At 56.8% G+C, this 12,059-nt stretch overlaps 1 protein-coding gene across 2 annotated transcripts in view; it reads right to left on the bottom strand.

Annotated features, from left to right (window-relative positions):
- Window positions 1-12,059, bottom strand: part of SHANK2 (SH3 and multiple ankyrin repeat domains 2) — a 679,458-nt gene that overhangs the window by 348,176 nt on the left and 319,223 nt on the right. For both annotated transcript variants that reach the window (XM_030918720.1, XM_030918719.1), the window contains one exon: window positions 11,656-11,974. In XM_030918720.1, coding sequence (XP_030774580.1) covers window positions 11,656-11,974 — 319 coding nt within the window. The remainder of the gene's footprint in view (window positions 1-11,655; window positions 11,975-12,059) is intronic.

The following is a 12,059-nucleotide window of genomic DNA, read 5'->3' as shown; positions in this document are numbered from 1 at the left end:
CACCTGCACGTGGCCAGGACGGGAGTCCTTACAAACAAACGCATCCACAGGAAGAAGCTGGCCAGGATTTCAGGACAGCCCTCCCGGGCACATGCTCAGAAAGACAGGGAAAGCGTCCACCTGCAGCTGGCACCCTCCAACAGGGCACTGGCCAAGGGAAGCGAGTGGTCTCTGACCATGGTTCCCTTCCCATACTTTAGGTGCTGTGGCCTCTGAGGCGATGGAGGCAGCATTGACCTTTCTATGAGGACAGGGAGGAAGGACCCATGCACACAGGGACCCATGCAAAACAGGCTTGTAGGGAAGAGGGAAGTTCTAGAAGCGGATGTGACTACCTTCTTTTGGCCTTTAACATGTGCCTCCCCCTCATCACGTGCCTTTACTACTGTAATCACCCGACACATGTGTCCCTGATAACTGCCTTATAGTTTGCTCTGTGCTTGTATAAAATTACAGAGGGGCAACGGGGCTGTATTTAGTTCTGCTGTTTACTCCTTCTCTCAGCATTAGGATGGTGAGATCTGGTCACAGGGACCTTGCCCATGTCAGTGTGTTTGAGGAGCCCGGGCTCCATGTACTCTGATGACTCTGTAGGGAGTAGCCTGGGCCTCAACGCTCAGTCTGTCTGCCTGACTCCAAATCTCAGATTTGTCCTGAAACCACGGGGAGCCAAGACAGGGCAGGACAGTGGCCTCTTCTGGAACTGGTGGGCGTCTTGGATGCTTACCTGGGCTCTGAGGACATTGAGAGATAGAGGAGGCTGCAGGCAGCTAGGACTTCCCTGTCCCCTGTCCCTAGGATGCCATTCCTCCCCCAAGTCACAGCCACAAATGTGGCAGTCACAGACACCTGGGGGCACAGGTGTGCTGTCACTGCCACACAGCCTGGGCACAAGATGGAGCCCACTGGGCACGGTGTGGCACAGCAGCGCATCAATGTGCACAGCCAGGAGAATTCCAAAGGACTACTGTTCCCCATCGATAGACATCATTTATCCCCAAATACCCCAGGAGTTCCTGGAGCAGGAACTCTTGCAAAAGCCAAGTTTGGCGGCCTCCTTTTGTCCAAAGGCATAGCTCAGTGAGCCACCAGGGAGCAGAGGAAAGGCACTTCCTGTTCTGCAAGGGGAGCTGAGAAACGCAACAGCAGCGCTAGGCCAGGCCCCCATCGGAGAGGCTTCCCTGCCAGCCTGCCCAGCCGTCTGCACATGCATCAGCACTCAGATGCTTTCATTCAGCTCAGCCTGACTCAGGGCTGGACTGGCACAGGATCCAGAGCTGGGAGGGATGGGAGCCTGCACTGCAGGCACTGAGCATCTCACAGCTGTCTCCTCTCTGGCTCCCAGGCCAGCAGGGATGTGGGGAGGAGAATCCCGGCAACCAAGGGGACTCCGGGAGAATACAGCACCCCAGGGTCAGAATTCCTCCTCTCCTTGAACGTCCCTTAATGTACCTGCCCACATCTGCCCCGAGTGATGAAGCCAGCAAGGCCAGTGGCCATCATGGGCTCTGTGGATGGCCTGAACCTCCCGTCACTCGCAGGATGATCTGCCCCAGCTGTGTGACCTTCAGTGAGTCACTTAACCTCTCTGAGCCTTAATTTTCTTATTTGTAAAATAGGTGGTAGAGGGTGCGGGTGGGGGGAATCCCCACCCCCTGTGGTTGCTGAGAGAATAAATGAGAAAATGCAGATGAGAAGCTCAGTTCTCAGCCCCACCGCAGCTCCGAGGGCAGTCACTGTCTCTGCATTGACTGTCATCCAGGCTGGACGGGCAGCAGCCAGAACACAGGGCTATGCCAACATCATCTCAACCCCCCTGTCCTGGCTGGGGGTGTGATATGGGCGCTTGGAGGAGCTGGATGCATTAGGCCCCATCAGGACTGAAGGTTAGTCCTAGAGATGGGGTCACATGTGACCCCAGTGTCCCCAGGCTGCATGGATGCTCTTGAGCAGGTGGAGTGGCTGCAGGTCAGGTCAGCCCAGCCCCAGGATCAGTCCCCAAGCACCCAGATAGGTGGACTCCAGGGGGAGCAAGGTGAGGCACGTGGGCTTCCTCCTGAGGGGAAAGGGTGGGTCAAAGTCTAGAGGAAAAATCAGACAGACAGGGTTGACAGTAGCTGGGGCAGGGCAGAGGGTGAGCCACAGAGCAGGAGTCGCAGGGTCTGTTCACAACTGTTATGTGGCTGACACAGCAGCTGTTTAAGTCCAGAACTTAGGAACCAAACGAGGAGTGTGTCTTCTCAGGACTTCCACACCCAAGGAGCTTCTGCAAGGAACCTCATGGCCCCACTGTGCATCCTCAACAGCAGCTGGCAGGGGAGACTGAGCCTGCCCTACTCGAGAAGTCAGTTAACTTCATCAGTTAATCCATCCACTCATCTCTTCTCCGTTAGCCATCCAGAATCCTTCCATCTGCCCAACTACCTGTTCTTCCATCCATCCACCACTCATCTACCCACTATCCATCATCCACCCATCCACCCATCCATCCACCATCCATCCATCTACCCATCCATCCACCCACCCATCCATTCATCTATCCATCCATCATCCATCCACTCATCCATCCATCATCTATCCATCCATCCATTCATCCAACATCCATCTACCCATCCATCCACCATTCATTCATCCATCCACCCACCCATCCATTCATCTATCCATCCATCATCCATCCACTCAACCATCCATCATCTATCCATCCATCCAACATCCATCTACCCATCCATCCACCATTCATTCATCCATCCATCCACCCATCCATCCACCATCCATCCATCTACCCATCCATCTACCCATCCATCCACCCACCCATCCATTCATCCATCCATCCACCCATCCATCCAACATCCATCTACCCATCCATCCACCATTCATTCATCCATCCATCTATCCATCCATCCACCGATCTATTCATCCATCATCTATCCATCCATCATCCATCTACCCATCCATCCACCATTCATCCATCCATCTTATCATTTTTCTGAACATCTATTCACTCATCTACCCAAAGTTCAGAAAGACCTGGCCTGAAGCCCAGCTGACCACTTACTATCCACCATTGGACAAGTCAGCTAACCCCTCAAAGCCTCAACCTCCCCATCAGAAAAGGGGATGATCAGGAGGAACTGTGAGAATGCACCCTGCCAGGTGTTATGCAAACATCAGCACCTTCACACTGCCCTGCTGCAGCTGCAAAGTCGGTAACTAAGTGCCTGTCTCACCTCGCTGCTCCAGCTGGCACCAGTGTGTGTCACTTGACAGAGAAGTCAAAGTGAACACGGCTCCAACTCTGAAGTTCTGTTTCTTGATTCTCTTTGCAGGAATCAGTTCTCTAACCCATCAATCCCATGGCCTGGAAAACCTTTATCTAAAAACAGGAGTCTTATTTCTTCTAGACCAGAGTGGTGTACACAGTTCTAGGCAGTGATTACCGGCAGTGACATGCAATTCCACCCAAATGCTCACATGTCTTCCTATTCATTGTTGATTTGAACCTCAAAGAGTTCCATAAAGGCAGCGGTGAGAATCTTTGTCCCCATTTTACAGGTGAGAAAATGGAGGCTCCATAAACGGTGACTTGGGTATGGAAATACAGGGTTCCTTGCTCTGTCTGGTGACAGAATGAGGTGAACAAGATCTCACCTGCTGCAAGGTGTCTTATCCTTGTGATGTCTCATTTGATGAACTACATCTTCCTGCTGGGCCCCACTCTTCCCACGGCAGCCACAGACAGCAGCAGAAGCCAGGTCTCTGTGGCCCAGGGAGAAGAGTGGCTGCCCTACTCAGGAGACATGGCACCCGGGCCATGCTGGGGGTCCCTCCTGCTGTCCTGCGTACACAGTGAGGACTGGTCTGAAGTTCCTGCACCCCAATCTGTCCATGTTTTCCTTACGCTCTGGCCAAGAACAACCAGGAGGGATTCTAACCAACTTGTTTTGGTATAAGGGCCAAATCACTGAATTCTTAAAATGAAAAAACTGGTAATCTTCTCGGTGGGTGACTTGGATCAGTGAAGTGGGCCATTTCCCAGCCAGCCTGGGTGAAAAGGAACTGGTCGACATACTGACCTTTCTCCATTCATTCATTCACCAGTCAGTTACACATTCATTCATTCATCCAGCAAGTACTCTGGGTGGGCTGTGAGCCCATAGCCATGTGGGTCTGCAGACCACCGTGAATGGTAGACATGGATGCAGGCCTCATGGAGCTGTCAACTGGGCAGAAGCACAGGTCAGCAGATGCATTTCTGCTCATCTGAGGGGTCGGAGCAGACAGAAGGTGGAGGTGGGCAGCCCCACTGAGGGGCCCCTGTGGCCATCCCAGCAGAGCCTCTGATGTGTAGAGTTGTGAAAGAGTTGGAGGTATCAAGAGGCACAATCACCCAGGCCTGGGACCTACTCAAGGTGGGTGTCCCCAAGCCCTGTGCATCTCAGGCCTGAGGGCTTCACTCTGCCTCTGTGGTTCTGGTGACAGCATCTCTGAGGATGCACAATGGGGACTTAGGACTATTTGCAACGTCTCACCTTGCTGGCTGCAGTGACTGCTTCAGGGTCAGGACTTGAGGTCAAGGTTAGAGTCCACAGGGCCTTCCCACAAAGGGCTAAAAGAGGTGAGAGCTGGGTGGTGTAGAGAGAAGGCCAAGGCCGTGGGAAAGGCTCCGCAGGGATGTTAGGGGAGAAATGGATGCCACACGGCACAGTGGTGCCGGGGAATGAGCACCAGCTCACCCTGGATGCAGCCTCAGGGCTGGACTGGAGCAGACAAGAAGGTAGAGGTGGGGAGCCCCATTGAGGTGCCCCTGTGGCCATCCCAAGGGAGCTGGGGGAGCCCCGATGTATAGAGTTGTGAGAGAGTTGGAGGTATCAAGAGGCACAATCACCCAGGCCTGGGACCTATTCAAGGTGGGCATGTCTCCCAGGTTACAGCTCATACGGAAGATGGCAGTAGGGGAATAGAGAAAGCTGTCAGCTCAGGTCTCTGGCATAGAGGGTGGCATAGCAAACGCAGGAGGTCCCAAGCCCTTAGCACCTGTCAAACGTTACTAAATGTTGTTGGCTGGGCTGACAGTTGTTTTAAAGTTGAAGGTTCAGACCCTGTGTCATCTTCTGTCTGGTCAACATCGCCTCCCACCCTGGCTTCCCAGGTCTGTGAAAGTCAGCCCGTACCCAAGCCCTGTGCGTCTCGGGCCTGAGGGCTTCACACTGCCTCTGTGGTTCTGGTGACAGCATCTCTGAGGATGCACATTGGGGACTCAGGATTATTTGCAACGTCTCACCTTGCTGGCTATAGTGACTGCTTCAGGGACGGGCACAGGACACTGGCTGCCCCTCCATCTGGCCCTGGCTCCCTGCCAGGCTAATCCTGGGCACAGGTGAAAGTCAGGCCAGGCATGGTGGCTCAGCCCTGTAATCCCAGCACTTTGGGAGGCTGAGGCGGGTGGATCATCTGAGGTCAGGAGTTGGAGACCAGCGTGGCCAACATGGCAAAACCCCATCTCTACTAAAAACACAAAACCTAGCTAGGCGTGGTGGAGCACGCCTGTAAGCCCAGCTACCTGGGAGGCTGAGGCAGGAGAATCACTTGAACCTGGGAGGTGGAGGTTGCAGTGAGTCAGGATCATGACACTGCACTTCAGCCTGGGCGACAGAGTGAGACTCTGTCTCAAAAAAAAGAAAAGAGAAAATCAGGGTCACTGGGAGAGCTCCCAACTTCACCCCTCACCCCCACTCTGCCAGCAGGGCCCAGCCACCCCCACTTTTTGGGTCAGGATGATGGGGCACAGGAGGGCAAGCAGGAGCCACAGTCCTGGCACTGACTCAAAACTGCTCTGCTGGCCCCTCACCAGCAGCGTCCCGGGATGGCCAATGCCCCCTCCGCCCATTTCATCCACCTGAAACCCTGAATGCAGCTGCACCTCAGTTCCCATGCCACGTTCAGGAAAACAGAGGTCACTGGGCCAAAGACGGGCTTCCCAGAGCCCCACCGGGTCCTGCCAGGGTCCAGTCCCCGCCTGTGTGGCCAGGTGGATGCCACTGTCCTTCATGCGTGCAATGGACGAGATGTGGACAGGGCTGCAACATTCATCTCCACCAACTGAACTCGAAAGCACGAGTCTTTCTTCCCTGCCGAGCTGACCCCACCCAAGAAACATTCTTGAAAGAGGGTGGCCAGGACGTTCCCTGGTGGGTGAGGCAAGAGCAGCGCTTGGGACCAGCTGCCACTTTGTAGAAATACATCGAGAGTTGTTCTGAATCTGGGCAGGCCAACCAGCCCCTTGGCAGCTGGGAGAGACCCAGAAGGAACAGGGACGCCCCCACCCCACGCACTCCTAGAGCAGGGACTCTGGTGTCTCAGGAATGTTCTCAGATCGTGGCCCAGCAGTGCCAGTGGGCGCCACCAGAGGGCGCCCCCAGATGCGGAGCTGGCGGAGCCTCACACCTGAGGGAGCAGAAGTGTGCAGGTGCACTGGCTCCCACCCTCCTGGACCAGCACCTCTAGGAGGACGGGAGAACACACACACACACACACACACACACACGAAAATGAGGAGGAGAAGGAGGGGGAAGGAAGGAAGAACACAGGCCAAGGGACAGGTGGGCAGGAGAGACCGTGGGGGAGGATGGGGGCAGGGACAAGAGTGGGGTATGTTCCTCTCTCTGCCTCAGAGGGACAGCCCTGCCACAGGTTCTGGCTCACCCGGGAGGCGCTTGTGCAGTGATGGGCAGCGAGGGACCCTGCAGTGTCTCCACTGAGAGCCCTCACCTCCCAGCAGACACTGACCGTCCACAGTTCGGCCCCCTCACACCCCTTGCAGCCCCCTTCCTGTTACACCATCACTGCAACACCAGCTCCCAGGCTGGGCCGGGCGAGCTCCTCGGGGTGCTCACCATTGTGCAAACTGGCTCAGGGCGGCTTCGAACCAGGGTTGGCACCTCCATGCAGGAAGCAGATGCTGCCCGCAGCTCTGAGCCCAGGCCAGGAGGCACTGGGTTGCTTGGTGCCAGCAGGAGTCCCAGTGGGGGCCTTGGGGAGGCTGGGAGGCCTCCCTGAACTCCTTCAAGGCTGCATTTGAGGGAGTGACCTGAGGCTGGTTCTGACCACACTGCCACACCCACTGCAGTCCTGGCCAAGGTTTCTGGGTCTTTGGGTCAGCGTTTGGGCAAATAGGTCTGGCCCGAGAGGGGTGCTGAGCATGAGCAGGGGGACACGGGACCTGGCCAGTCACCTCCCTGCCCAGGACAGCTACCCTCCTCCTACCTGGCCACCTCTGCTTCCCCTGCTTCTTAGCCCAAGCAGGCCTCTGCCACGGGGACAATAACACCTGATACCCTCTGATCCCTGCCTTACGGGAGCCAGCAGGGTCTTTCTAAACTGTCCATGATGAGGATGAAGTTGAAGGCGACCCTAAGAGCGGCCGACGCTTCTGCAGAACTGAAGACTCTCTATGAGCAGCTGTGGATCTCAGTGCAGGCCGGGTGCTGAATGCCACTTAATCCACCCAGTACACATGGGAGGGGGCGAAAGTCATCAGCCCCACGTTACACAGGAGAAAACAGAGGCACAGAACCGACAAGGGACTTACCCAAAGTCACCTGGTGGGTAGGCAGAGCCAGGGAGCCCTGGCGGTCAGCACCGGCTGCTCAGCATGGGCTGGTGGGCAGCTGCCCCACCCCCGAGACAGGAGGAAGCGGGGAGGGCTTTCTCCTCCACAGCAGGGAGAGCACGCTGTCACCTATGCTTCTGATGGCAACTAGAAAGAGCTCTGGGGCACCCAGGGCCCCAGATACTGGGAGCCAGCAGCCTCCCTGAAAGTGCCCTGTTAGTGCCACATGGCCAGCGCCCCTTGCCCTTGGAAAGAGCTGGCTTTTCAGGAATAGTAGGGCAGGCGCACAAGGCATAGGGCTGTGCTCTGAGCTTTAAGGATGAACAAGAAGCAGAGAGGCTCAGCCACCTCCTGGAGCCTCGAAAAGGCCCTGGGCTGGGTTGCACAGCCCTGTGATCCACCATCCAGCATCACCAGGGCTGGCCGAATGAGCGTTTCCCTATCTCAGTAAAGGCCACTTCCACACTGGGCCCTCAGTCCACAGCCAGGAAGTAGACAGCTCTAGCCGGGCCCCCGTCCCTTGGCTGTACCTCGTTTGCAGGACATTCAGACCAAGTGTGCTCAGGGCACCACCCTTTGCACCCCGGCTGCGTCACCTGAATGTCCCTGTGCCCGGCATGGGCCTGGGTAACTGCTCCATAAACAAACAATGTTCAATGAACTGGCTCCCTTCTGTACCCCCTCACTGTGCAAAGACGCTTCTGCCCCCAAGTGCATGTGGCCCTATGCAGGGACAACACAACAACGGCACCTGCATGGCCCACCCTCATCCCAGGGGACCTCAAAAAGAGGCCTGGAGAAGCATGCCTGCCTCCAACTCTCCATCCCACCTGGTCGCCTTGAAGGCAAATGCTCACTACTGTCGTCCCATAGGAGGGGATGCCAGTGCCACTGGCAGGTCCTAATTAGGACACAGGTCTTGAGGGAAGGACCTCTCAGCTCATTAGTGCCCACCCAGAGGGCTCCTCCCGCAGCACAGCTACTGCTACCATTGAGGGTGCTGAATCCCAGACAGATGGATATGGACAGGGACGCTGTGAGGGGATGGGGAAAGGGAAAAAGATGGGAACAAGGCCAAGGAAGATGGGACTGACGGGTCAGGGTCACCAGGTAAGAACAGTGCCCCTCGACTCGGGACAGGCAGCGGCCCACAGTTAGGGGGACCGGCTGTCCTGATTTTAGCACTGGAAGTCCCGCATCACAGGCAAACATGAATGGTTGGTCACTCTACCAACGGTTCTGGGTGATAAAGGGGACAGTCTTGGCCAAGCTCTGGGCCTTGGACTGGACACGGACCTGAACTCTAAGAACCAATGTGAAATGAGCCCTGGCTGGACAAGGTGCCGTGTGAGGCGGTCACCCTGAACGACTTTAGCTGATCTCAAGAAAAACCTGAAGGTGGTCTTCCTGGGACCTTTTTATTTTTGAGACGGAGTCTTGCTCTGTCACTCAGGCCAGAGTGCAGAAGTGCCATCTCAGCTCACTGCAACCCCCGCCTCCCGGGTTCAAGTGATTCTCCTGCCTCAGCCTCCCGAGTAGCTGGGATTACAGGCATGTGTCACCACATCCAGCTCATTTTTGTATTTTTAGTAGAGATGGAGTTTCACCGTGTTGGCCAGGCTGGTTTTGAACTCCTGACCTGAAGTGATCCACCCACCTTGGTTTCCCAAAGTGCTGGGGATTACAGGCATGAGCCACTGCACCGAGCCCCTTGTTTTATAATTGACAAAGAAGAGGCAGATTGGGTTTTACCTGCCCAAGGTTACACAGCTATACAACGGTACAGTCCCGAAGCGTGTATGCAGGAGGCCAGGCAATGAGCATTTGAGGCAGGCTGACCACCATGATGACCACACACACACACACATACACAATGATTCTCTCTCCTTAACATGCACATGCATGTCTACATACCTGCATGCATGAAGGCAAATGCACACAAACACAAAAACATGTGCACATACATACACAGGCATGCACACACAAAAATGCACACACACATGTGTACTCCATCCTCTGCTCCCCACACATGAATAGGGAAACAGGGATGGTCAGACCACAGCTGCAATACACCTAGCTGCTTCTCTCTCTCCTGAGTCACATCTCGTCTATAACCGGCTCAAGTCCCTGACCATGTTGCCTTTGCTCTCTTATTAGATTTTGTACTGGGCGAAGGGGACACATACTTTTTTAAAACTGTAGTCAGAAGTCTCGCTAAGTGTGCGAAGTACAATTGGCTGCCTCGGGGGAGCCCTTTAATTTAGCTTCCCACTGTTCTCAGCACCTGGGACTCCTCCCTCGGGGTCCTTCCAAGCAGGAATCTAGACCAGAGGCAGCTGGACCTCCTCGTTTGGCTCTGGTGGGAAGCATCCATGGGCTAAAGGCCAAAGCGTTGAGAGGATGGGGTTCTGCCAGCTCTAAGAGGGTCAGGGCTCGACCCTGCCTAGGGGCCAGGAGAAGTGTGTTCTCACCGGCACGTTCTCCCCAACGGCCTCCTTGGCTGTGACTCCAAAGCTTGGGCTGCTGGTCCTAGTCAGGGTGATCAACCCCTCCTGGGACAACGTGAGGCACTGACCCCTCCTCAAACTCACATGGAGCCTGCCACGTGGAGCCCCTGGGGGCAGGGGTGGTGCCGGTCCTCCTCCCTGACATCCCTGACCTTAGCTGGCAACAGAGCGTGACCCAGGCCTGAAAGACTCCCCACAGCCAGGCTCTGGACCCCGAGAGGCTTTGAGGCCAGGGAGGAAACAGGAAGCAGGTAGGATGGGGGTGAGAGTCAGGGGCCCCAGCACTGAATGCCGGCATCACCGAAAACATGGTAACAGCCGGGGAAGCACAGGTCCGAGGCTCCAACCCGAGGGAGCGCCAAGTCAACAGACGCCAGAGCCAGGGGCCTGTGCCGAGTCCTGCCCTTGCTACATGCCGGCTGTGTGACCTTGGGCTCCTCATAGAGGCATCCTGCAGCAACGAAGCCAGCACGGTGAACTCCTGGAGCAGCAGTGCCCATGAGAACCTGGAGGCGTCTGCGGCAACGGCCACTGCCCCTGCAGGCGCAACTTTCATGGCTGGAACCAACACCGACCCTAGCACCTGAGGCCCCAACAATGAGGGGACCCCTGGGAAGTCTCTTCCTCGCCTGAAAATTCCAGGAGGCGGTTTGCGAAAGGCAGAGACCTGCTTGGGAGTTGGAACTCTGAGTGCAAATCCAGTTCCCCTGGCTGCTTGGGAGGCAGGAGAGTGGCAAGAGACCCAGACCTGGAGTTGGATGCCGAATGGGGTGCTGGGCAGGAGACCACAGGCAGGTCCCAAAGTCTGCCCTATGCTGCCCATGTCCTTGTCTAGGAAATGGAACAAGGCACAGGCTCCTGTCACCTGGGGCTGCCTCAGAGACTGACGGACCTGCCCTCTGTGCTCCTGCCATGCTCGGCCCAGGCCTGCAAGAGCTCCCCTGTGAGTAGCACTACCTGAGACCATCCCTGCAGCTGCTGAGACAGCCAGACACCAGAGCCCTGAGCCAGCCTCTCCGGCCCTCAGTGTTCTCCTCTGGGCCGGGTTTCTCCCTGCCACCCACGTGTGCACCCTCACTTTGGATACGGTGTGTTTGCAGGTTTGCAAACGTGGCCCTCGGGAGGGCACGCACCCCGGACCAGGCTCGGAGCCCTGCCTCTCTCCCTCTTGACATTTCACTTAGGACCAAAAAGTCAGTGCACAAGGAAAGGAAACGGGACCCAAGACGCCAGCCGCATCCCCAGCCCACCCCAGGACGCTCAGCTCAGTCTCCATACCCGCCCCGAGCTATCATCATGGGCCTCCACGAGGCTCGGGGAGTCCTCATGAGGAACGGGGACACCCCAGTCCCCGTGCGGGAGACCGTGTCAGCAGGGACACTGGGCAAAACTCAGGCATGAAAGTGTCCTCAACACCCGCATTGGAATAAAATGGGCTTCCTTCTTTCCTTCTCAACCTCTGGGCCAGCCCCAAGTTGGAGGAACTGGGACCCCCAGTACATGGTGGTCTTCCTCCCCTTGGCATGTGCCACTCCTTACCCAACATGCCAGAGAGGCTGCGGCCTCTTGCCGTCCTCGCCTGTGCCGCCCAGCCTGTTGAGCGATGGGGACCGGCTGCGGGGCCCGGGCACGTAGCTCCCGATGGTCTTCGCGGCCCCCTCAGGCTTGCTGGGCATCTGCTGCAGCAGCTGGGGTGAGAGGCTGCGGTGCGAGGTGGCCGTGGAGCAGACGGCCCACTCGGGAGCGCTGGCATTGAGGTTGTTGTCACTGTTGGAGCGCAGCAGGACCCGGGGGGCGGCCAGCGTGTTGGGGGGCCGCCGCCGGCGGTTGGAGTACGCCGGGGCCTCTCGGAAGGGCACTGGGGAGAAGAACACGGAGAAAGGCCGGTGAGTGCATCCGTGTCGCGGTCAGCTGGGTGGGGACCCTAGGGAGGTGCAGGCCTG

Source organism: Rhinopithecus roxellana, chromosome 15 (assembly GCF_007565055.1).
Source record: "Rhinopithecus roxellana isolate Shanxi Qingling chromosome 15, ASM756505v1, whole genome shotgun sequence".
Lineage (NCBI taxonomy): Eukaryota > Metazoa > Chordata > Mammalia > Primates > Cercopithecidae > Rhinopithecus > Rhinopithecus roxellana.
This window is presented reverse-complemented; position numbering and strand designations above follow the sequence as displayed.